The sequence below is a fragment of the Cimex lectularius genome, unplaced genomic scaffold, assembly GCF_000648675.2.
Source record: "Cimex lectularius strain Harlan isolate CLEC.00 unplaced genomic scaffold, Clec_2.1 scaffold22, whole genome shotgun sequence".
Lineage (NCBI taxonomy): Eukaryota > Metazoa > Arthropoda > Insecta > Hemiptera > Cimicidae > Cimex > Cimex lectularius.
In genome coordinates, this window is record NW_019392657.1 from 2007746 (window position 1) to 2035742 (window position 27997).

At 35.0% G+C, this 27997-nt stretch overlaps 1 protein-coding gene across 4 annotated transcripts; it reads right to left on the bottom strand.

Moving 5' to 3' along the window:
* Positions 1–30: 30 nt before the first annotated feature.
* Positions 31–27994, bottom strand: LOC106665385. Of its 4 annotated transcripts, none has more exons than XM_014391805.2 (9): positions 27939–27994; positions 14831–14990; positions 12158–12264; positions 7426–7605; positions 6908–7036; positions 3087–3348; positions 940–1123; positions 726–878; positions 31–622 (listed from the first exon to the last, which is right to left on the bottom strand). In XM_014391805.2, exons 1-9 carry the CDS (start codon positions 27945–27947, stop codon positions 274–276), a joined length of 1533 nt encoding a protein of 510 aa, XP_014247291.1. In that variant the 5' UTR covers positions 27948–27994; the 3' UTR covers positions 31–273. The 4 variants fall into 4 exon arrangements, with proteins under 4 accessions (XP_014247291.1, XP_014247281.1, XP_014247273.1 ...); XM_014391795.2 differs by lacking the exon at positions 27939–27994 and adding an exon at positions 25371–25633; XM_014391787.2 differs by lacking the exon at positions 27939–27994 and adding an exon at positions 19441–19652 and having other exon boundaries at positions 6908–7033.
* Between the last annotated feature and the right edge of the window lie 3 nt (positions 27995–27997).

Below are 27997 nucleotides of genomic sequence, written 5' to 3' on the forward strand. Positions count from 1 at the left end.
AAGGTCATCTTTAACAAATGAAAAACGCAATAAGTTAATGTTGTCATCGTTGTTAATAAACATAAGAGTTATCGATTAGATACAAAGTTGTTTCGAAAGTTTTCAGAAATAAAATATTTCGTGGTTTACCAAAGATTTGACCAGCGTAACCGTAACAAAATTAAAATATAATAAAATCGTCAACTGTCATTTTTATTTATATCACAATGCTTAGACGAATACCATTGACTTTCTGGAATGTACGTTTGAAGAATTTACAAGGGTGTGATGCCACTAGATACAGCCGTTTCCCCAGCAAGCGCACCAAGGGAGTTTTCCCGTTTCCCTTCCGGTCGCTGACAGTTTTCTTCTGAAACTCGCCCTGGAACTGAGACTGGGCGATATTTCTTTTTCGAAACTGACCGGCGGTTGCAGCACGGAAGATCTCCTTCTCCGCGGCTTAGTCGGAGAATCTTGTTCGGACGAGGAGGAAGGCAAAGGGCTCGGACCCTTCTTGGATATTTTTCTCGTCCTGTTCACAGCACGTTTCACTTCTCCGTCGCTTATCCCTCTCCTGACTGTGTTTACCGGCGATCCTTGTTGACTACGGATGTTCGGAGCGCTCTGGCACCTTTCCTCCATTCTAAAAAAATCGGATGTTTGCATTTAATGTTGATTATAATGAGAAATACATACTATTTATTGAATACATATTGTAATATTTAAAATGAACATAAAATAATTACTTTGCCGTCAAATCCACTGTGGAGGCCGAAGAGTTTCCTGGGAATACGAAAGGCTCAGCCGAAGTGGATTTAGCCGTATCGCAGCTCGCTGACAACGTCGAGTTTGTCGGTAGCGTATCTTTGATATCAGCAATATCAGTTAGTACTGGTAGCCTGTGGGAAAAAAATCAAACGTCAAACATGAATAACATTTTTCTAATTGAATATCGCTCACTTCACGTTAAGCTTTAAAGGACACTGTTGAATCGAAAGTCTCACAAGTTCTTCGTGAGCTAACGGCCTCATGACAATTTCGCTTCCCTGCAGGAAGAGCCTTTTTGGAATTGAAACTCGAGGCTTGATCCTCGCCAACCTTTCGCCAGTATCTACATCACAATATAATTTTCTTTCAACAGCTCCTGAAAATTTTTAGATCAATTATTTCCATTCTAGGGCAAGACAACACTTCAAAACCTTACAAGAAATCGCTGGATAAGTGAATAAACAGTTACTGGAAGGTATCTAATTTCTAAACAGTTTAATGATATCCAACGATCCTTGGCAAAAAGGAGGGAAAATTCAAAGGTGGGGTTGAGATAGGAAGTTAGTGTCCGAGTGGATCGAGGTCACGATAGCTCAAGTGGTAGAGCAGCGGCGTATCTTGCCGAACATCGTGGGTTCGAATCCCGCTCGTGCCATTAACTTTTTATCTCGCCTAAAAACCTTAATTAACTGTTGTATGTATGATTTAATAGGGTCCGCTCGATGGTGGGATGTTAAATAACTAATGGGTCTTATGCGTACTATGGTCTAGTGGTGTGTACATAGTAATAAATTCATTTAAGAATTTATTACAGGATGAGTCATAAAATGCAATATGGGATGCAATGCCCGTTGAGAGCTCCGGATCCTAACTTAGGTGGGAAAAAGGACATGACCTAGGTCTGACCCCAGACCGCCAATTACACCGGACCCGTTGATGTCAAAAGGGCATAACATCTCAAGCTTTGTTAAAATAGGGTCAGAGATTTATATCAAGATGATTTATGATGATTTAATGTCTCATACACAAAGATGTTTATAAAACAACATAGCTTACATATAGTTACTTTACTAAACAAGTTTAGCTTAAAATTGGCATTTGCTGGCGCTGGAATGTCATCGCCTCAGATAGCTCCGGAACCTAAATTAGGTGGGAAGACAGGACCTACATCTGACCCGAGACCTCCTTCACTACCGTTATTCGTGAGGAGCGGCCAATAATGAGGTAGTTTTAGAAAAACACCTTTTTCATTTTTTTGCCGACGTTTCGACCTTTATTCGGATCATCTTCAGGGCGTAAAGTGTGGTGCTATTATTGTGGTGTTATATTGGCTTTGCGTGAAAGTGTTGGGAAACGTGAATTTGTATTCTGTAGTTTTTATATGATTGTGACAGGGCGGAGAACGCTGTTAATCTGGAAAATTTTCTTTGATCATAGGCGGTTTTATTTAACTCAAAGGAGGTCGAGAATGAGGATTCTCTGGGATGGATTTGTGAATCGGCATTCAATATTGGAAAGGAAGTTAATTTTTAAGGACGATAAACGAATGAAGGGATAAAAAATTAAGGCTTAGTAGTTTATATGCTTTATGATGTTAGCCTAGATACGGCTGACTGCGTGTATGTTCTGTAATTAATGCTATGTGGAATGTAAACCATTTCTAAAAAGCCGCGTTTGTATTTTTTCTGTGTTTAGTATCTGTATTTTATCGAAATTAAATTGTTGTTTTTTAAAGTGGTGTGTGGCCAATGCTGTGGTTTTTGGTGCTTTACAGTCAGAGATGTGTGTTTTTTCCGTTTTTTTAGATATTGCGATGAAATTCCAATGTATGTTACTAGAGACAATTAATTTTATAAATTACTTTCAATTAATTAAGGTACTTAGTTGAGATAAAAAAGTCAGTGTCACGAGCGGGATTCGAACCCACGACCTTCGTCTAGATACGCCGCTGCTCTACCACATAAGCTATCGTGACCTCGATCCACTCGGACACTAACTTCCCATCTCAACCCCACCTTTTGAATTCTCCCTCCTTTTTGCAATTTTTCAAATTTCATGTAATCTGATTCTCGGCGACAAATGATATGGCCACGGAGAGCTTTAGTGAAGGTATTCTTCATTTTATCTTATTAAATTCACTAGTTTTCCTTGTCCCCTTGACCAATTAAATTTTATCTCAACTAAAAACCTTAATTAATTGAAAAATATTAATTGGTCAAGCGGACCACGAAAACTAGTGAATGTAACAAAATATGTTTTTAAAAAAATGTCTTCAGGTTTCATATGTCTGTTTTGGAAATAAAATGAATATATTTTTTTTATTATTCGAATCGTTTTACCAATTACAGGCCCGAACTGAGAAAGGACGTGGGCCAGATCGCAGTCGGTGAGATGATGTGGAACCCCTTTCAAGTCCAATACGACAGTGCCTTGGGAAACGTCGTAGAGAGAAATTTGCTCATTTCTCAGTTTCAAACCGGAGTTTATTAACAAATCCAAGCTCTCCTTTGATTCACAGCTTATGTAAATAGAGCCAGACAACAGTCTCACTCCCACGACCCCTTGGCAAACTTTGATTGCATCTTCTATCACCTCGAATACCTGAAAGAACAAACAGTATATTAAAGTTAAGAAATACAGTTAAAGCAAAATGAGTTTGTGGTTTTGGTTCTGAGCTCATGTATAAAGTACTACTTATAAACATTTATTGCATAGTTCAAAACTGAAGCGTGATGGTTTGGCATACATTAACCAATATGAATGTTTACAGATCGTGAGTGGGATTTGGCAAAATTAAAAAAGAACGAGACACCCCACTATGTATATAAAGGAATTTTTGAAGCCCTGAAAAACGAATATAGAGATGCCAGACCAAAATCGGCAGAGGTCGTGGGGTGTGCCGTGTACACGGAGGGAGAAACAAAAAAATTGTCACTCCCTCCCGCCGCGAGCGTGTACACGGCGGAACTAAATGCCATATCCCTCGCACTGAGCATAATAAAAAGTCAGCGTCATGAATCATTTGTAGTATATACCGACTCGCTCAGTGCGGTCCAGAAGCTCAGGAGAAGAAGCTCCGTGGACCCATTAGTAAACAAAATAAAACAACAATTAAAACGGATCGACACAGTTGGGAAGAAGGTCGTCTTGGTGTGGGTTCCCGGCCACATAGGGATAACCGGGAACAGCAGACAGGGCGGCCAAAGAAGCAGCCAGAGGACCTCACGACGTTTCCCAACCAATACGCCCAGCGCACCACGTTATTAATTTCAAATACGATAAAAGAATAATGGAAAAACCGCTGGGCTCGGAAAAATAGAAATAACCCTGCCAAACTGTGGCAGGTTAAGAAAGACGTCGGTCCCTGGTTCACGGAAAATGGGTCAAAAAAGGAAAAGGTCATACTGACAAGACTACGCATAGGTCATACAAGAATTACGCACGGGCACCTTCTAGTTGGAAAGCGACCGCATAGGTGCCCATTATGCAAGGATAGAGTAACAGTCGAGCACCTTTTCAATTGTAGAAGGCTCGACGTTTATAGGCAATATTTTGGAATATCNTATGGTGCTTTGACAATTTGTCTAAGGACTTTCGATTGGAAGGACTGGATGCGCTGGATATTGGAAGGCTTGTAGTGCCCCACAGTTCTACTCCGTATGTCCATATTGGTCTTAGTAAAGTCTTGTATAGTGTTAGTTTTGTCTTAATTGTCAAAGTCGATTTCGGTCTTAAAAGTCTTCGTAGTAGTCCAAGTCTTGTATTAAGTTGCTTTTTTTTAAGTTGTGTGACGATTCCACGTTAGTCTGCTGTCGAGATATAGTCCCAGGTATATGACTTGAGTGGAAACTGGTATCTCTTTGTTGTTGACGTACAATGGAGGGCAAGACTGCTTTTTCAGCGTAAAAGTACACTGAGTGTATTTTTCTTCGTTCGGTCTTGTCCTCCATTTTTTTACACCAGTCTTCGATAAGCTCAAGATGTTCCTGGATGTTGGAGGTAGTTTGGACAGAATTCGAGTTAGGATAGGATTGCGGTGTCATCCGCGTAGGTGGTGATAATAGTGTCAGGATGGTAGGTCAGCAGTATAAATGATATATAGGACAGGACCAAGGATACTACCTTGCGGTATACCGGCCTGTTTCTGTTTGACTTCCGAGAATTCATTGCCGCACCTCACTCTGAAACAGCGTTCGGGCCTGTTTAGCCTTTTAGGATTATTATAGACAGGATTATCAGGGAAAGGAGAGATAAATTATTGGATATTTCGGAGATTTAGACTATAGAATTGTTTGATGTGTGGAATTGATTGTTTTATATTTTGTTGGAGTCGTGAGGAGCGGTCAAGAATGATGTAGTTTAGAAAAACACCATTTTTTGCCGACGTTTCGACCTTTATTCGGGTCATCTTCAGGGCATAAAGCGTGGAGCTATTCTTGTGATGTCATATTGGTTTTGTCTGAATGTGTTGTGAAGTATTCTGCCACACAAAACTAATATGCCACAATAGCACCATACTTTATGCTCTGAAGATGACCCGAATAAAGGTCGAAACGTCACGAAAAAATGAAAAAGGTGTTTTTCTAAAACTACCTCATTCTTGACCGCTCCTCACGACTTCAACAAATTATGAAACAACAGGCCACCAAGAAACACACATAGTTTTATATGTTGTACTGTATGTTGTGTGTTATATGTATGTTATTGATATTGAACTTGATTTATGATACTAGCGTATCTGCGGCTGAGTTTAATGTGTCTGTTCTGTAATTGATGCTGTATTTATCTCTGTTGATGTAAATCATTTCTAAAAAGTTACGTTTATGTTTGTTTAATATATTTGGGTTGTTGAAATCGAAATTGTGTTGTGTTCAAAATGGTGGGTAGCCAGTTCTGTAGGATTTTGTTTAGGTTTTTTGCACATATATATGTTGTTTTACCTTCTTATCCAGATATTGAGATGTAATTCCGTTATAAGTTGCTGGACAATTTATACAATTGATTTTGTAAATTACATCAGACTTGTTTGTTACAAGTGTGGGTTCTTGAATTTTGGAATAAAGATTTTGAACAGTTTTATAGTTTTTGAAGGGTATCTTAAAGTTATCAGAAGAAAGAATTGTGTTTAATTTGTGTGATAGGCCCTGAACGAATGGAATGAATATGTATGTTGGTCTGTCTGTGTGATAATTGATGTAGTGTTATTAGTGATAGTGGACGGTGTTGCCATTTTCAGTCGGTTCGTGGATGCACGGATACATTTTTCGAGAGAGCAGGTCTGCCATTGGAAAATGTTGCAACGGATTTGTTTTCCATTACATACAGCAAGAACAGAACGAGGCCTATGATGCTACCTTGTGGTACGCCAGCCTTGATTTTAAACAAATCAGAGTATTCGTGTTGTTATTTAACTTTGAGCAGTTTTTCCAAAAGGAAGGAGGTCAAAAGTTCAATATATTGTTTTTGGAATGTTTTTTAAGCTTATTTATTAAACCTGCGGGCCCAACTTTATCAAAGGCAGGAATAAAGCCGAACATATATTTTTATCTCCCTGGAGCTTTCTCAATAGTATCAGTGATTTTATGAATCTGAACTGTGGTTAAGTGTTTGGCTCTGAAACCAAACTGGTGGCTTGGTATAATGGTCGCTTTTTCAATGAAGGGTTTCAGTTTTTTAAGCAAAACTTTTCGAATAATTGTGTGAAAAGTGGAAGTATTGAGATGGGCCGGTACAATGATATGTTGATGTTTACCTGTTTTACTTTCAGGATGGTCTCAGAAAATTCACTGACATTAGGGACATAACCAAGACTTATTAGTTAAATCAATTCGTCAATTTTGAAAGTTCGTTTTTTGGGAATGTTTTCAAGATTTCTCCTGTTTTCAGGCTATTTTTTTTTGGGGGGGGGGGGTAAAATGTTTAATAACATATTCTGTTTTTTCGTAGGGATTGTCTATGTGACTAAGCATATGTCATTTGGTTTGAACATTTCTGCCTAATAACTTGACTTCAACGATAAAACACTCTTTACGAATCGACCTTAATTGAGAAAGACACGATGTTGTGAGGTCGATATATAAATTTGATTTAATGCTGGTAAAATAAATTTTTACGAGTATGCTATGTGGCCTGCTTGAAAACGGCCACCGTCACAACTTACCGTGACCCCTGGAAATAAATCGAGATCAAGCGTGGCTGCTGCTGTAAACGGATGAACGCTATTTATCCGCAGACACGGTGATGGCCTTCCTTTATACTCCAGCAGTCCTTTCTCATTGTTGACTTCCTGCTGAAAAAAAAATTACAAAAATACAAAAACGTAGAAAAGCCTGTACAGAAACGAGTTTAGCTCATGGTCAATTAAACGATTAACAAACTGCGTCACGATAATATTAAACATTTATCTCTAAATATCTTTAATTAATTGATAAATCATTATTTTGAGAGAAAGAGAGAGAAAATGAGATAAACGTCATTTTTTATATATCGAAAATACGCAATACACCCACGTTTTCCACTCATTTTAACTGAACCGTTTTGAGAGTATGATCGGAATTATTTTATGAGTAAAAATAATTGAGTTTGAATAATAAAAATAAATATTTTTGCAGTTTAGCATGATATTTATCAAGTTGAAAGAATACCATCAAATTATTGTATAAAATTAACAAAACGAACTTTAATCAATGAAGTTATTTGTGGTAGGACGCAGTCGGGTGTCGTCGCTTCTTCTGGCTCCTCGGGGACGATACTCAGACCATCTCCTTCGAATTTCTTCGTATGATTTCTTTCGACCTTAGTTTCAATTTCTTGTTCGTCCTCCTCATATTCGGTTTCGTCTTCATCGTCTTCTTCCTCCTACACAAAAAAAAATCTCAATATTCATCTTTTATCCGTCCCTCAGTTACACGACTGATCCTGCGTTTTGTTTTTTATTTAAATTTTGTAACACGCATTATACGCAATTAATTTGTATAAATTATAAATAATAAATAGATACACGGTGTGTAATTTGATGTTAAAGATGATGAATAGGAAATGTACGTGTAGACAAAAACGTGGGGTTCTGAAATGACACGAAGCCTATTCTCATGTTACTAACCCAATGCATAAAATTCTTACTCATAATTAACATTTTAAGAAAATGTAGCAAAACAACTATTCATCTAAATAAATAAAGAAAAATAATAATTTGTATTTGTACTTGTGTTTAATACAAAACACAATTGTGCTTCTTTTCCATTCCAGATATAAATGCTACTACTAAACAAGATCTCGAGTATTATTATTTTTTATTTTTTATTTATTCGTATGGTATATAAAATAATACATTCATTCAAATGCATTCAAAAATTTGGTCGCACGTTTGGTTATAAACTCTTCTATTTCTACCTCCGCCTTTTTATGCAGGAGATCTATTTTAGTGTATATCGGGGAATTGTACACAACCTAACGAACTTATTTTGTACTACCTGTAATAATATTAAAGTGAGAAGTTTATGGGCCGAAGAACAGCTGAGGTCATAGCCGGCCTTCTGCGCGTTTTCCTTCTTTTTTCTCTTCTTTGGCGCATATTTTGTTTTAAACTGCAGCCATTTGAGCGCCTCGATCTGGTTACTGACTCTCCGATTTCAAATATATACTACGTTTATATCCTAGAACGCTAGTCACTCGTTTGTATCTCACTTTGTCAAATACAGAATGGAAACAAAACATGCAATACATATATATTCATCACGACAAACATAGATGTCTCACATTCACTCCCCCGGAGTACTCGATATTCCTGGGGGCGGGGTTTTAGGCAACCCCTTCCTTTCACGCTAATAAATTACTTTTACTTTCCATACGTCATACCCTCACCCCAGAGTATTCGATATTCCTCGAGGCGGGATTATAAGCAACCCCTTCCTTTCACTCTAATAACTTACTTTTACTCTCCAGACGTCATACACTCCCCCAGAGTGCTCGATATTCTTTAGGGCGGGGTTGAACCCACCCCATTCTCGTTAATAACTTACTTTTACTCTCCAGACATCATACACTCACCCCAGAGTGCTCGATATTCTTTAGGGCGGGGTTGAACCCACCCCATTCTGTTAATAACTTACTTTTACTCTCCAGACATCATACACTCACCCAGCGGGGTTATAAGCAACCCCTTCCTTCACTCCCCCAGAGTACTCGATATTCCTCGGGGCGGGGTTATAAGCAGCCCCTTCCTTCACTCCCCAAGAGTACTCGATATTCTTCAGGGCGGGGTTATAAGCAACCCCTTCCTTTGAAGCCAGTGAATTATATTCATTCCAATAAACTATCATAAAGTCACACAGACACAACACAAACACACATTAAAAAACTATATACATTTAAACTACCTGTAATTTTTTAATATTTCTACAGCATGTGAAACACCAGGCAGGACAAGCGTACGTGAGTATCGGTCTTATAACTGTTTTGTAAATAATGATTTTATTTTTCACGCTAAGAGTCCCTGCTCAACAGCGGAAACAACATTTTCACACTTTTTTCCCCTTATTTACAAGTGAGTCTATTTGGGACTTAAAATTTAACTAACTATCCAGCTATATTTAACGGGAGCGAACAAGGCAACACAGAGCCCCTAATAGTTTCCATCTTAGCAGTCCTGATTCTAATTTTCCATTTATTCAAGTACTTGTCTAATTTCTTTATAGGATTATTTATTTTTTTCACAATAGCACTAACACGCCAGGAAGATGCAACAATGCTGCATCATCGGCAAATAATGCTACGTTAAGGCCTGCTAGCTTAGGAAAGTCATTTTGGCATATTAAAAATAATGTATATCTAATACCGATCCCTGTGGTACTCCCGCGTTTGCTATTAAGTGCACAAACGCTTTTCAAAATGCAAGTTTTGCAATTTCACAAGAAAATTAGGAGTTTTAGTTATTTATTAAATAAAATTGCAGGCAAAATAAGGAGGTTTAGACATATCAATGATTTTTCTGAATTCCAAATGAATTACTGAGTTCATGCTTAGATTGACCATTGTTTTGATTCGGGTCACTGTGAAAAAATTTTGATATTTTAAGGGTGCCGGAAACAAAAAGTTTGGTAAACACTGGGCCAAAGTCCTCGGATGATTAACATACCACTCTATGCCTATACCACCCTCCATAAGACCTCAAGACGCTCTATGTAAATGACTTAATCCTCACAAAATTTTCTAAGTTCCACGATAAGCTCTCCACTCACCCCAACCCTCTAGCTCAAACCATGTCCAAGCATAATCCATCCCTATAATCATGTCAGTCATACAAAGCAGAGATGGCCTCGGGAACTACTCGGCAAGGACTATCCCTGGGGTAAAGTTGAGAGAGCAACAATGGTTACTAACACCCCTCATAAGATCGTGTATTGAAAATATATATGCTATTCCAAAAAATTAATACAAATGGTAATAAATATTTTGTTAAAAAATAAAAAAATGTGCACACTATGGTGGCTAAGAGCTCAATTTCTTGGCCGGACCACCCAATCCCAGTTATAGTCTTTCACTGTTTTTATAACTTCCTATACATGGAAAGTTGTACCATAAAGAAGAGGCGCATAAACCAAAAAAAAGAGGTGATAGTCTGAAGGTGCAGGGTCAGGACCATTGGGAGAGTGAGATAGAAGGTTTCCAAATATTTCCGTTTTTACTTTTGGAAGTTGTAAATTCAATCGGACGATATCCTGTTGAGAATCGTACCTTCCATTGTTTTTTCAAAACCTGGCATGTACAGATCAATTGGGTTTTAAACGAGCAATTGGGTGTTTCCAGGTGACGTTCAGCCAAGTACGGGGTGACCTCGTGTAGAACTCTCTTCATGCCCTGTTCTCTTTCACTAGGTTTTCTGTCCTATAAGTGTCGATGTACACTCGATTGTGTCAAATCTTGTTCGTTCGACATTTGGCGAGTGCTTTTTGTCGGAACAGCTTCAATAGCGATCCCCACATTCCTCAGAGGTTGGTAACCCAAAACCTTTTGCACCCATTGTGGACTTGAACCAAATTATCAAAGTTACACAATTAATATCTATGAATACACCCTAAAGACATGGTATTGAGGTGATTTTGAAAACGAATTATCTGACTGAGATGACTTAGCAATAATCGAGGAACAATTCGAAAAACAAAGCATCAGAAATTTACCTTTAATGGAATAATCAGACACTTCAACAGAGCACACTCCTGGAGTGGAATATTTTCTGAATTAAATTGCACAGAGGGAGAAATTAAAATTATTACACGCAAGCGAGCACTTTCAAAATCGGGGGCATCTAAAGTGAATAACGAATTGAATTATAAAGCCGTGGTGAAGGGCCCTTCCGCTTTGTACTTAACTTTTTACCCGTAAGTACACAGAAGTATTCATAAAATGATTTCGTATTTTCCCTCGATTGCCGTTCGAGAGCAATTTAAGCCCCTGTTTGTTTACTTATCAGTTATTAACTTCTGGTCAAATGCCTTTATTTGTAAACAATTTCCCAACGCTGTTAGCCAGTCTCGATACATCCCTACCGTTGGCAAGTCGGAACAGAATAAAGTCTATTTTTGATGCTTAATGCTGTTTTATTTTCGGATATGGAAAAAATGTTCGCGGCATATGGAGAAGAGAGTGCAAATGATTTTTCCTACACTTCAAATTTGTCCATGGAGCATTAAATCATCCAACATGGAGATACATTATTTACAAAATTAATGATCATTCCATCTTTTCATTTGGGGGCTTTGATGAAAATTTTTGATACATTCTGCAACTAGATTTCGTTACAAAAAGTAGAAAATGTATCACATGAAAATTTTCATCAAATGCTGCAATTTCATACTAACAGCGGCAAACAGTTAAAAATAACAATAGAATACCAATAAATAAAAAAAAATAGAATAAAAATAACAATTATCATTCGAGATCATGTTTTGAAAAAAATATTTGTATTAAAATTATTAATTAAAGTTATTTTAGTTGTCGGTTAAATATGCTTATGATATTTCTTTCTTTGTAGTAAATAAATAATGAAGATAAACAGAAAAAATTGTTGTTTCTTTAAACGACCTACATATAAAATAATAAAAAAGATCTAATTTGTACACAACAAAACACGTGAAATTTTAAGGAACGAATAGTTTTCATTCATTAATTATTTATAATAAAAACTTCTGAACATTGAAATATTGTGTTGGCAGCGTTGAAGATAATGTATGTATGAAAACGAGAAGTAAGTCGTTCTTTGATCCTGAAAATGTTTCAAAGCGTGTAATCCCGGTGTACGGATGAAACAAAAATAACGACATACATATTTAAAAAAAGGTTAATCCTCCCTTAATCCGGAATTATCCGATCCCTCGTTGAATCCCCCCATCGTGCAAATAATCGGACGCACCTGCCTTTTGAGAAGTTCCTGCAGCCTGTCGCACTCGTCCCTAAGAGACCAGATCTCACGCCTCAGTTGTTCGTTTTCTCTCCTCAGTTTCTTTATGTCGTTCTGGCCTGAAAGCCGACAGTGCATTTCACTAAAAATAGTACTCAAAAAGTGGGAGCTAGAGATCTGGAAAAAAGGAGAACCGGTAAGCTCGACCGGCTTCCACTTCGGTGGCCATATCATCGACTATTTCAATATACATCTCCCTACCACACTTCATTGACCTTGTCAATGGATTTTGAAATAACCCATTCTTAATTGTTAGAAAAGTATCAGTGGAAAAACACATTGACTATAAACATAAGTTAGTTTTTCGTATTAATTTTTAATTTTTTTTTTTTTTGGTCATTTTGCATGACTGTATTTATTTTGCCTTAAAACACAAGCACGAATTATGTCCCAAACGCACCCTAGAATCATAATTTTTTATGCTTACTATTAGAAAAAATCACATTTCCCATGATTATTGATTGAAAATTCCTTTTTTAACTTATTTTTTGTTTTTCTTCTTTTTACATCTATGATATTGAACTCTTTTAAACCAGAAAATCACCAAGATCAGCCTTAAGATTTTCTGGTTTTCAAGGATTCAATATTATTCACACTCAATCCTGCAGGTAAAAAAAAATTATTGAAAATATTTCCTTTTTCTATCTTAATTGTAGTATAATGATTAATGACCCAAAATCTTAATAATTTTCTTTTCTACAGCGTTGCATAAAAACCTCTGATTAATCAGTAAAATTGTTAAACAGGCTTTTAAGCATGCGAGTAATGCATTTTCCCACTGGATTTTTCAAAATAATACAGTTATCCCATTACAAAAATCGGGCCCAAAAATTCATGATAATTATTACAGGCCTCATTTCCCTACACTCTCACTGAGTCAAATTTTGAAATAAAATACTTTTAAAAAAGAATTGTTGATTTTCTTTCCAATAACAAAATAATTGCCCAATTGAGACATTAAATCTGCAGAAGATACACTTTTGAGGCTTCTGATTTTATATCAAAAGTTGGACTTGAAAACTTTGGTATCAAAGGATCAGTGTATGATGTTATTCAATCATATTCGATAAATAGGATTCAATAAGGCAAACTGTTAGCTATCCCACTTTTATTAATGTGTTACGCACGGAACTATGCTATGGCCTGTACTATTTTTAATTTACATTAACGATTTTCTTGAACTAAAGCACAACATAAGTTAGGTTTTTCGTGTTAGTATTTTGGAGTTTTTTAAAAACGCATTCTAGAAGCATAATTTTTCCATGCTTATTATTAGTAACAATCACATTTCCCATGGTTATTGATTAAAAATTCCTTTTTTATCCTTTTTTCTTCTTTTTACATATATGATAGGTTAATATTGAACTCTTTAAAACCAGAAAATCACCAAGATTAGCTTTAAGTTTTTCTGGTTTTAAAGGGTACAATATTATTCACACTTAATCCTGGAGGTAAAAGAATTTTATTGAAAATATTTCCTTTTTCTACCTTAATTGTAGTATAATGATTAATGAGCCAAAGTCTTAATAATTTTCTTTATTAAAGTGTTGCATAAAAATCTCCGATTAATCAATAAAAATGTTAAATAGGCTTTTAAGCATGCGAGTACTGCATTTCTCATTGGACTTTTTTTTAAATATAGTTATCCCATAACAAAAATCGGGCCCAAAAATTGATGCTAATAATTACAGGCCTCATTTCCCTACACTGTCACTGAGACAAATATTGAAATAAAAAGCTTGTAAAAAATAATTGTTGATTTTCTTTCCAATAACAAAATAATTGTCCAATTGAAACGTGTAGATCTGCGGAAGATACACTTTTGAAGCTCGTGATTTTATAACAAAAGTTCTTGACAATAAAATTTAAGTCATATTCGTGGATGTCTCATAAACTTTTGATTCTGTAGGCCATGGAGTTTTTTTAATGTGTGATGCCATTTAATCATATTTGATAAATATGACTCAATAAGGCAAACTTTTAGCTATCCCACTTTTATTAATCGTGGTGTTACTCAGGGAACTATTCCATGGCCTGTACTATTTTTAATTTACATTAAACATTTTCTTAAATTAAAACACAACGTAAGTTAGGTTTTTCGTGTTAGTATTTTCGAATTTTTAATCTATTTTAGTTGGTCATTTTGCAGGATTGTTAATGCCAGTCAAATACAATTCCAGTTTTTATTTTGCTTTAAAACACAAGAACGAATTATATCCTAAGCGCACTCTAGACATTTTTTATGCATATTATTCGTAAAAATCATTTCCCATGGTTATTGATTGAAAATTCAGTTTTTAACTTTTTTCTTGTTTTTACATCTATGATAGATTAATATTAAAATCTTTAAAACCAGAAAATCACCAAGATCAACGTTAAGACTTTCTGGTTTTCAAGGATTCAATATTATTCACACCCAATCCTGGAGGTAAAAGAATTTTATTGAAAATATTTCCTTTTTCTACCTTAATTGTAGTGTAATAAGCTAAAGTATTAATAATTCTGTTTTCTACACTGTGGCATAAAAACCTCTAATTAATCAATAAAAATGTTAAACATATTACGTTGGTTAGTGTTCGAACTGACGTATTTTATGCACAAAAGTGAGACATGCGAGTAATGAACCTTTTTCAATTTCTTCGTTTATATTTATTGTCCTTAGCCTTAGTTCTTCATTTTCAAAAATCATTCCACGACTGGAATTTCTGTCCAGTACTCGATTTGGTTTTGCATTTGCGTCCCTCCGCCTGGAGCGGAGCATCCCCCCAGATCCACCCGGTATACTCTGAAACATGAAGATGGATTTATTAAAAAACGCCACGTTATTTTTTCTCTTTTTACTTAATACTCTGTTAATTATCACTTGTATTAAATCGCGACTCATAATTTTGAAAAATAGTGAAAAACCACTAACAATAAAAAATTAAAATTATTTTACTCCAAATAAAGAATACCTGAAATAAAAACATAAAAAAAGCAAAATTGAATCAAATAGTCTTAATCCTTGAAAAAAATTTGGAAATTAGAAAAATAACTAATAAAAATTCAATGAGAAAAATTTTAATATTGTTGAACCAATTAATCAAGAAAGTATAATAGAAAAAACGGAAATATCAAACTACTTCAATCAATTATTTTCTAATGTTGGTCCAAATATAAAATAAAGCATTATTTCTAAATCAATTCACCTAAATTCAAATATTTTAAGCGACAGACTATCTCTATCTCTTCTATATTAAATTTTACCTGTCAAAAATCAAAATTCTATGAAACACTTCTAGCTACGTTAAATGGATTAAAAGAAGAAACACCTTTTTGATCGTGATTTATCAAATTTTGTATTTAAAAAAATTTCTTACGTGATATATTTTCCTCTACTTCATATTTTTATCAATTAAAGCTGGACATTTTCCTACTGAATTTAAAAAAAAATATATATATATAGTTATCCCATTACATAAATTGGGCCAAAAAATCGATGCTAATAATTACAGGCCTCTTTCCCTTGCATTCTAATTGTGTAAAATTTTGAAACAAAATGTTTTTTTTTTATTATTTATTTTCTTCCTAATAACGAAATAATTGCCCAAATGGAGCGTGAAATCTGCAAAAGATGCATTTTTGAGGCTTCTAAAAGTATATCAAAAATTCTTGATAGTAAAAATTAAGTCATAATTCTTGGATGTCTCAAAATTTTTTGATTCTGTAGGCCATGCAATTTTACTCGAAATTTTAACTTTGGTATCGAAGGATCAGTGTACGATTCCATTCAATCATAATTGATTAATAGGACTCAATAAGCCCAAGTTTTAGCTAACGTAGTTATATTAATCGTAGTGTTACACAGGGAATTAATTTAGGGCCTGTACTATTTTTAATTTACATTAACAATTTTCTTAAACTAAAACATTCTAGCAAAATGTTGGCATGATACTACACCTTTTTCTGGCAGAAATTATGATTTTATACTAAAAAATATGAACCAGGAAATTATACTAGTTAAAAAAGTAAAATGTACTTTTAAATACATTTTAACACTGAATCATTATTTTTGTATCTCAAATTAAAATGACTTAATTACAAAATATAGCATTACATTCTTGCGAAAATACATTTAATTTTAATTGCCCAATTATACCCAATTCTAATCAAGTTAAATATTTGGGAATACGTTTTTATTATAAATTTAAATTTAGGTTTCATACTAAATCTTTGATAAAAATGTTTTGAAAATTATTTTTTAAATTTAAAATTTTTAGAAATATTCTTTAGCCAGATTTAATTACGTTTGAGAGGAGAGAAAGAGAGAGAGAGACTTTTATTTTTGCAGAAAGAAACAAGAATATATGTACAATGGCGGCTTAAACTATAAATTAACAATAAACAAAGAACAAAAATTAAAAAAGCATAAACTGAATATGAAAATTAACTTACACTAAAGGACAAAATTAAAAGTAATACGAATAAAGGAATAAAAAATGGACAGAAAAATGTAAAGAAAAAAGAAGATATAAACTCAACATTGGTTACGAATAAAACCAGTAAAGATACAAACAAGTAAAAAAAAAGGAAATTGATTTACATTAGAATAAATGAAATTAACTGAAAAATTTACCATAACCCCATAATCCTTACTTTAAAAAAATGAAATCTATGCTGGAAACAAAAAACGTTAAGTTCAAAATTAAATTCCTGAACTAATTCATGTCCGCAATTCCAGGCGTAACGGGCATACTGGATCAGTTGTTTTAGGTTTTTTGTACCATTCAAGTAATTAATCAAGGTAATCTAGGCAAGTAGAAATAGCCCAAATGGACAGATTTCATCCAGGATTGAACACTACTAGAAAATGAGTAATATTTTAGATCGCACCTGAGATGGAGAAAGAACCAATGAGGTCTGTTTATGTATGTTGTATAAGCACATTTTTTGATCACTTGTGCATGCTAGATTAAGCAAGTACCAGAAAATCTACACTTTCTCCAATAATTATCGTTCAAAATCCTACAATAAAAATATTACTAAATAGACAAAAGCTACTACACAAAGAAACTTTACATTGATTTTGATTTGATAAAAGTCAAATAATTATTTTTGATTCGTGTCTTCGTATTTATGCTTTAATAAAATTTATTGTTCCTAAAGTAAATTCTTTCATGCATTAACACTGTAATGTAGCATAAATTTCATCCACCTCAACAAAATTGATATAAATTTTATATTATCATTATTTTTTCTCTTATAATTCAATTTTGGTCTGAAACATATATAATTAAATAAAATAAATTTGAATGAGTAGAATATTAATAAAATGATTATTTAAAAAATTACATAAAATGACAATAGATAAATAAATTGTATGTGTACTGCTATGACTAATTTATTTTTTGTTTCTTGTTTATTTTTGGTAATGCATAAAACATTTGTGCATAAAACTCAAGCACAAGTCTAACTTACAGAGAGAAGGTTGTTCATTTTACATTATATTAAATTATTTTTCTCCATTATCATTTAATTTTTATTTCTTGGAATAATACATGCAATGTATATCAAATAAATTCATTTTTGTCTTGTCTTTGTGATGTTGGTGTATTAGTAAGATGAGGTTTGTCGTTCTTCTATTTCTGGTAGCATTGTGCTTAATACGTGTTTCAATCAAAACGTGTAGACTTTTTTTTTTTTTTTTTTTTTTTTTTTAAGGAAAGCCAACTTCATTGATGATTATTCTTTCAAATAATGCATTTAACCGACGACAGATCATTTATTATGCATTGTTTACATTATTTACGAGGAAGCCATTTTTCGTATATCAAAAAGTTACTAAAAATTAACTTCTTTCAATTAATTATTCTGTGTTTGTAAGGTCTTGGATGAAATGAAAAAGTTAGTGTCACGAGCGGGATTCGAACCCAAGACTTTCGGCTCAATACGCCGCTAACGACTTGAGATAGCTCACGATGAGATGCATCATGATAGCCGTGGGTTCGAATCCCGCTCGTGACATTATCTTTTTCATTTCAACCAAGACCCTACGTACACAGAATAATTAATTGAAAGAAGTAATTTGGTCAATCACACCACTAAAAATAATGGACTAAAATTAACGTTGTTTTTATCAAAGTTCTATGTAAGAAGGATGTTGGAAAATTTGTCTTTCCTGTTAGTTTGAAAATCAAGTTTAATAGACAAATATTTTGGTACATTGGTTGTCGTAGGTTGTCTAGTAAATACGAGGTGTTTATTGACACAAGTGGTTGGAGTTTCTTTCAGAATTGGGTCGTACGACTTTATTTTTACAGGGGGGCCTTTTGGTCGGTTTTGTAACGTCAGACCATAAATACTATACCTATAATTAGGCTTAACAAAATTTAAGTAGAATGGGTAATAATTGAAATAATGGTATCCATAATTTCCTAGCAGATCAAATTGTACACAACAGCGTTTTTCTCTTTTGAAGAAGACTAATCCTTGAGTTAATCCAGGTCGGATTAAACATGGGGAGCTCCCTCGAACGGTGGCCCCTAACGATTTATCGATTACCCTTTGACAAGATCCAATCTCATTGATCCGTTGAAAATCTCACTTTTCAAGATATTAAAAATCTTACGGAATATAGATTCAATTGGTAGGTACATCAAAAAAACAGACTGCGCAAAAAATATATTTAAAAAAGACTAAAAACGCAGCATTCGTAGATTTAAGTGATATGTTTATCATTAGTGTACGACAAAAATAATTACTTTGAAATAAGAATAATCAAATTACAGAACAATATGTTATGACGTTATTATTTGCTTTATCTGAAATGATAATTTTTTCTTCACGAATGATTTTTTTTTAATCTATTTTGTTTCATACATAATGAAAAGGGGCTATCTTAGGTTCTGAGGTTCGTGACATTATAGAGCAAACGAGCGCCCAGGGGCAATTCGGTGTATCATAAAGCGTGATATTTCGTGTCTTTTTTAACGTTTAACTCTGCATAGAAAATGCTAGTAGGTTGATAATGAACATCAAAGGAATGATAGAAATATCGTACTCGACTAGGCGGGGAGCAACATTTTTTCAATATGCGACTGTAAACAAGGGCTGTTTTCGCATCCTGCTCCTGTTTAAATAGACATAGAAGTAGAAAATAGAGACTCGGGAAGAACTGGAAAAGTCGGATCGAGACAAGCGTCTTTACACCACACAAAAGCACAGAGGAAACAGAGAAAGGAGAACGTTGGCCTTACATAGATACTTCCGCTGGAAGAATTTTCGTATTCCTGACGATGGAAATGTTGCAATACAGAGAAGAAATCGTACAACTTGTCCATTTAAGGTCACTGACAAGGCCCGACCTCAAATCGCAGTTCAGTTGTCACTGGCAGACCCGCTTGACTTTGTAGAAAATGGGAATGTGATGAGTGGATTTTACACCTACTGCAGATTACGGCCTCCAGTGATATAAATTAGAACGAATCTATTGGCACATAGAAATCATCATTAATAGTCAAACGTTCAGGAAAAATATTAATATGGAACACTTAAAAATTAAACTCTAAACTAAATATATATATATATACTTTTTTTTGTAACCCATTGTATTTAGTGGTCTGATTGAACAAATTACTTCTTTCGAGTAATTAATTTTTTATGTAAGTTCTTGGTTGAAATGAAAAAATTAGTGTAACGAGCGGGATTGGAATCTACGACCTTCGGCTCACTACGCCGGTGCTCTAACCATTCGAGGGGATTGAAGTCGCGATGGCTCGAGTGGTTAGAGCAGCGTCGTATTGAGCCGAAGGTCTTGGGTTCGAATCCCGCTTGTGACACTAACTTTTTCATCTCAACGAAGAATTTACTAGACCAAGACTAATAATTCTCATAAATTTCAATTAATTAATCTTTATGTAAGGTATTGATTGAGTTAAAAAGTCAGTGTCACGAGCGGGATTCGAACCCACGACCTTCGGCTAAATACGCCGCTACTCTACCACTTGAGCTATCATGACTTCGATCCACTCGGACACCAACTTCCCATCTCAACCTCACCTCTCGATTTTCCCTCCTTTTTGACTTTTTTATCTCAACCAAGACTTTTCTAGACCAAGACTAATAATTTTCATAAAATTCAATTATTTAATCTTTATGTAAGGTATTGGTTGAGAAAAAAAAGTCAGTGTCACGAGACGGATTCGAACCCACGACCTTCGGTTAAATACGCCGCTACTCTACCACTTGAGCTATCGTGATCTTCGATCCACTCAGACACCAACTTCCCATCTCAACCTCACCTCTTGCTTTTCCCTCCTTTTTGACTTTTTATCTCAACCAATACCTTTCATAAATATTATTTAATTGAAAATTGTTAATTTGTCAATCTGACCACGAACTGTAATGGATTTAATAATTAAACTGAAGTATATCTTCACGAAAGCCCTCCATGGCCATTTCATTTGTCGCCGAATCAAATAGATTACACGACATTTGAAAAATGGCAAAAAGGAGGGAAAATTCGAGAAGCGAGGTTGAGATGAGAAGTTGGTGTCCGAGTGGATCGAAGTCACGATAGCTCAGGTGGTAGAGCAGCGGCGCATTTAACCGAAGGTCATGGGTTCGAATCCCGTTCGTGACACTGGCTTTTTTATCTCAACTAATACCTTTCATAAAGAATTGATTCAAAAGAAGTTATTTGATCAATCGGACCACGAACTCTAATCAATTTTCATAAATGTTCATGCTATATTTGACAATTGTGGCAAAGCGCAACAGCAGTAGTAAAAAAAGTTTATTTTACAAAACGATATTAGAAAATCAAATTCGTCAGAGTTGTTGCTGTTGTTGTTTTTATGACTTTTTAGGCGAAATAGATCTATTTTATCAAGTTTTTGTATAACAAGAAATGATTGAAAATTCAGAAGTGAACAACTAAATAAAAGGACTTCTTGGTGTAAGTGCAATTTCAACACACAGCATCTGTAAAGAAGGCACAATAAAAGCCAAGCTTTTGTACATAGTAAATATTCGTATGAAATGCAAATTCAACCTCCTATGCCGCATAATCTGTCTGAATATAATAACCATTAATATTTCAGCTCGGGTACAAAGCCCCTTTCTCTCTTTTCCTATTATACATCACCGTATAAAACACAAAAATAACGTTTCCGTCCTTAATTAGGCGTATTCGTTTGAAAAACAAATGTTGAAATTCAGAGGTAAACCTAATTTAATCGCCAATGGGCCGTGAAATTCTCAAATCTATAATTGTATTATTGGGATCGTTTATAACGAGCGCGCACCTTGAAATAATAATCAACTTATCGACATTCCGACACTGCTAAAAATTTATACGTAAAATGCAACAAACTGGATGTAAAATAGCACATGGACGATTTTGTCGTCGTTCCTGTAACTTACACCGGTTGAAAATTATTTATTAGTAATTTTTTATTATCATTAATACGAATTTATATACGATTTATAAGAAAACTCATCCTTGTGTCAATTTATGTTGATCACTTGGCTGACGAAGCTGACAATCGATAATGACATCATAAAAAAGTTAATAATTTTTGCATAAAGGACGTCTTCACTGTGACTCTGCATAATCTGAGCTTGTTTCATAAAGATGAGTTATTAAAGTTTTTACAATTCAATACAAATCGTTTGTTTCGATTGAATGCGTAAAAAGGCTAAAATTAATCGCCTGTTGTACATTAGCAATTCCTCCGATGAAATATGTACGAAGTTTAGCGACCAAATAATAGGTAAACCAGAGCCATTGCAGCTGGTATGCCGCATAATCTGAGCCATTTTCATAACTTTTCATTAACGTTTTCCTCTTCCCTTTTTCCTACCATCATATATTTGTACATTAAATCCAAATGGTTCAAGTTGTACAATTGGAAAATCATAACTAAGATAAGAGATCAAATTAAACACATAAAATTATACAATATTTATATCATTACAATTATTTACAATATTATCATTTTCATAAGTTATTTTCCAATTGGAACTAAAGATTTATATTTATCAGAGTCATTATATCCCTGATTATGATGACACAATCACTTCTGACGCTAAAAGAGCCGTAAATAATCTGATAAAAGAAAAATGGCAGTGCCAGTGGGCGGGGTCGTCCGAGATGCTCTTGGTGTCAAGAGCATGACCTGCAGATGACCCTACGAGAACCTGACCCGGAAACGAGGAACCGTCCGATTAAGAGGTTGATACACGGGCACCTGCTCCTGGGCCAAAGGATATGTCTGTTTGATGTGTTTTGTCTGAGTGCGTGTATTTATTAGCGTGAGCGGTAAGGGGCTGTGTGCATCCAGCAGTGTGCGTGTTTAGGGTGGATGACGGAAGATTTATTTACATTTAAGCACTCCGTCGACCCTAATTTGGATTAGATTATTAATTTTGTGTGTAGGACGATGGAGGAATATCAAGTACTCCACCGACTAACCAGAATGAGTGGTTGGTGTTAATGTAATAATTTGTGTCGAAAGTCCCTGGAGCTTAACCTCAGTTGGGAAGTGACGATCTTCTGAGCACCTGGCTTGAGGAGTATGCTAGCGAACAGCATAACGGGTTAGGTGAACTGAGATAGCCATCGGGTCACCCTTCGTGAAGAAAATCCGATAGAATCACTGAAAACTGGCCCATAAAACAATTTGTTTCTGTTAGACTTCCAATCAACTTTATCGCCTATTAACGAGAATATTTATTATATTTTTGAGCCAGAAAAAAATATTCTTTCATGACCAGGCATTGAATACATCCGTATTATATTTTTTAAGTTAAATTGCAAATATTTATTTGAAGTTTAGACGTTTATAGATCAATTTAAGTTAACCTTGTTGCATGTGCAATTTATGTGTAGGGTTAACATTAACTGGAAATCAATTCAATACTAATGCCAAAAGTTAACTCAACAAATAAATCGACTAGAGCATTATTTACATTTGATGAACATTAAATAGAATAATTAATTAAGGTTTTTAGTTGAGATGAAAAAAGTTAATGGCAAGAGCGGGATTCGAACCCACGATCTTCGGCTAGATACGCCGCTGCTCTACCACTTGAGTTATGGGAGGGGGGTTGAGATAGGAAGCTCTATCGTGACCTCGATCCACTCGGACATCAACTTCCTATCTCAACCCCCCTCCCATATCTCAAGTGGTAGAGCAGCGCCGTATCTAGCCGAAGATCGTGGGTTCGAATCCCGCTCGTGCCATTAACTTTTTTCATCTCAACTAAAAACCTTAATTAATTGTAATGTATTAATTGGTCAAGCGGGCCACGAAATTAGGGAATTAAATAAAACAAATAGATTAAAACTAATTATTTGCCGTTTACAAAAGACAAATATATTTCTTATTAATTTAAAAATACATTAAGTAAGTACTGATAATAGCAAATTGTTAAACTGCTCAGAGCGAATTTTCTCCTTGAAGTATAATAGTGAGTTTAGATCGATTAGGTCGATAGGATTAGATCGATTTAATAAGCAAAATGAAGTACACTTCACGAAAGCTCTCCGTGTCAGAACCCATGGGAAAAAACACCAGTATCTTCCAAGCTGAGATTCACGCAATTGAAAGATGTATCCAATTCAATCTAAATAGAGGGTACAAAAATAAGAATATAGCTATCATGTCAGATAGCCAAGCAGCCATCTGACTAAGCTCAAATACCATTAGTTCAAAGATGGTGCTGAACTGCAAAACCAAACTAAACATATTGGGTATGCAGAATAAAGTTAGCCTCTGCTGGGTCCCAGGACACATGGGAGTAGAAGGCAACGAGGAAGCGGACACCCTTGCAAGAAAAGGGGCTGCCACACCGCTGATAGGACCCGAACCCTTCTGTGGCATAGGAACCCACACTATTAATGAATACCTCAGACAGAAGGACAAAAAGAAAATGAGTGAACTTTGGAATTCACTTCTTGGGCATAGACAATCCAAGAATCTTCTAACCAATTTTGGCAAGAAAGAAATCACAGAATGTGTCAAAGGAAGCAGGAATAGACTGCGAATCCTAACAGGATTCCTGACAGGACACTGTAGATTAAATGGACATCTAAAGAAAATTGGAATAATCCAAGATGGCACATGTAGATTCTGCAAGGAAGCAGAAGAGACACCAACACACTTACTAACAAACTGCGGAGCTACATTAGCCCGCAGGAGGAAGTGTTTTGGGATGTACAATGTGACCAGGAAGAGCTTCAACCATTGAAACCGGGCCTATTAATCAAGTTTCTTGATGAAATAGGACTCACCGATGTGCTTTAGGCAGAGCACGGGGGATACAATAGCTCTCAAAGGGTGCAGTATATTATACCCTGAAATACTACATCTATCTGTCTATCTAAGCTCTCCGTGGCCATTTCATTTGTCGCTGAGAATCAAATAGATTACACGACATTTGAAAAATGGCAAAAAGGAAGGAAAATTCGAAAGGTGGGTTGAGATGCATTTAGCCGAGGGTCTTGGGTTCGAATCCCGCTCGTGTCACTGACTTTCTATCTCAATCAACCTACTTAAAGATTAATTAATTGAAAAGTGATTCTAGAGTTGATGACGTGTGGTGTCCTGCGAGTCGGTGAACTCGTGCTGAACCGGGTTTTATTGGGTCCGTCTTCACATGCGGGTTTATTGAATCAAGCGCGTTTCGGCACATCGCCATCTTCAGTGAGGAACTGTCTCGTCCGAGTAGGGTTTTTATGTCATTGTGTCCGTCGGTTCTCGTTAGGGGCGTGTCATGGTGTACAATGGTCGATCTTGATGTAGGTTATTTCCGTTGTTTTATTTAATTTTTCCCTCGGTGCGTTTTTGGTCAATAATTTTTATCATATCTGGTCAAATGACTTGTCGATCAATTATGGCTAGTAACCAATTTGAAACGGCTTCATTAATGACTTACGTACTGAACGTGAACTACGTATTTATATTAGAAAACTGTTAAATCACTTCAAATCATTATCTAATGTACAGTTTGTCTAGAGAAACTAGCTTTATAGAGTTTTCCTTTTATTTGAAACACGCACTTTACCAAGATTGGCCATAGTTAAATTTAAACTGTACAAAAATAAAACTAAATCATTTACGACATATTGCTTTTTTGAGCTGGTTAATTTTCCACAGCAACATCAACAACGAAACTCACTGACCGGTATTGTAGGCATTTTCACGGCGAGCTGCGTCCGTCCGAGGAAACATCCACTTAGTGCCCCTGTTATATCTGGATCTCGACTGGTATCCAAGCGTAAAAAAAGTCTTACTAAAATACACTCCAGCTAAGTATAGTTTGAAACGGAGTGGACCCTCCGAAAAGTAAACACATTCCCATCCGTTTTTATTGATTATCCTTGTGTAAATAGTTTTTTCCCTACATTTATCAAATCCAGGCTTTGTCGTACGTATATGAGGACTGGCGAGGAATGTTTCGATGCGTCGATCGTCTCGCTTTGTTTGTGTTCACTCCCCTCCCAATGTATGTATACATCTCTCCTCTCATTTTCTTAGCGTCTACTCCAACTTTCTATCCTCTTGTTATTGAAGCCGTATAATTATAGAAAATAATAAATAAATTAATACACATTTATGTGTTTCTTAGTGATCTGTTTTTTCATAATTTGTTGGAGTCGTGAGGAGCAAAAGAATGAGGTAGTTTAGAAAAACACATTTTTAATTTTTTTCCCGACGTTTCAACCTTTATTCTGGCCATCTTCAGGACAAAAGTGGTGCTATTCTTGTGATATGACGTTATATGATAATATGTGACCAAAATGACACCACAAGAATAGCTCCACACTTTATGCACTGAAGATGACCCGAATAAAGGTCGAAACGTCGGCAAAGAAATGAAAAATGCGTTTTTCTTAAACTAACTCATTATTGACAACTTCAACAAATTATCGCACGTTTATTTTACGGAGGAATCATTCATACATTATGCTGCGTGATCAACTACAGGGCAAAAAGTAGACACCCTCGTTTTGTTTTTGTTCTTAAATAAATACTTGCAATCGTTATAATTTTTATTTTTGTTGTTGACTGAATATTTTTAAAGAAAAATATAAAATATAGTTAAATAAAACAAATTTACCAATATGTTGCTATGGAAACATTTGAAAAAAATATTCAATTCAGTGCATAGCCTTTCCACCTCTCGCGTTGATTTTATGAGGTTTTGAATGTAGTGGTGTGGAATATTTTCGTTCTCTTCCAACAGTATGAATTCTTTGGCATCACTGGGCGGCTTTTTACCCTCTTTGACAACTCGTCCCAAAATATTCGATATGGTTTATGTCGAGACTATATGCTGGCCACTCCATACATTGAATTGAAGCCCGTTCTAAGTCACCAACGATCCAAGCTGTATGGGGCCTTGGATTGTCATGCATAAAAATAAAACCGTCGCCATTTAATTGCAAATAAGGAACAACTTTTGATAAAACATCTTCAATGTATCCTCGATGAAGATCAAGTGTGTGCCAAATGGAAATTTATGCCTGAAACATAACACCACCACCTCCATAGCTTCTCCATAGTAAAAGTGTTGCAGGGATACATCCTGTTCTCCAAACTCTCTCTCGCCCGTCAGGAAACCTCAAACTAAACCTTGCCTCATCCAGTTCGATTAGGTACTCAGCACTGATAAAAACTGCACAAGAACAAACACCAACTACTGGGTGGCACAAATGGCAGTTTCTATCAGTGCTGAGAAATCGTGACAAATTTGTCTGTCAGAACTTCTTTTTTTTAAGCGGTCTTATAACTTCTTACTAATCTTGCTAGCTTTAATGATGTGATTATTGATATAGAATATTTCTTTTACTTTTCATTTATATAGTTTTGTCTGGTTTGCCGATTTTCTCTTACAATTACAATCTTGATCTGAAACCGAAGTACATTTCACATATCTAATAATTTTTCAAACGCGTCTCTGTGAATGTTACAGTAACAAATATAATTTTTCCTTTTAATTGGCAATTCTTTACGAGGCTAACCCGCAGTTCAAAAACAGTTTAAATAATAAAAACTTCCAATAAACAATAGTCATAAAAATGGGTCAAAGGCCTGTTGCAACTCCGTGGACATTTTTCTTTTGTGACTAACATTCTAAAAGTGTGTAGAATACGGGCCTCGGTTGTGAAAAACAAAACAAACTCACTAGTGCCTCTTTAATAAAAAGAATATTATCACTTACCATAAAAAATTTAAAGAACTTTGATTATTATTAAAATCACATTTGGTTTTATGAGCCTGAGTGATTAAGTAGATGCGAAGATCGCATATCAAAAATTAAACTAGGGTTAATTTTTGTTTAAATTTTTTAAACCGACTTCTGTGTTAAAAATAATATATTATTATTTTCAATTTAAATTGGAACGTGGTATTACTATTCGTAATCTAATTTTGTTTATTCAAACTATCTCACTGGCCAATATTAAAATTATATTTTATTGATTTAAACGCTTATGTTGCTTGCTGAGTTTACACCAGCAGCAGTGTTCATATTTACTAAATTTTTTTGTTAAACAAATACTAGTTAAAAAACAAATAATTAGGAGTTAGTAGTTAAGCAAATAGTATTTTTTTACACCTGCACCATGACAATAGTTTCTTTTTAAAAATTGATTTCTTTAAGGGTAAAAATATTTTGAGCCATTTCCATAACGTTTTGTTAGCACATGGAAAACGTGTTAAGGTAAAATTTACAAAAAAAAAGTTACCTTCCTCATGGTAGCATTATCACCGTTTGGCTAGTACTATATGAAATGGATGTTTGCCC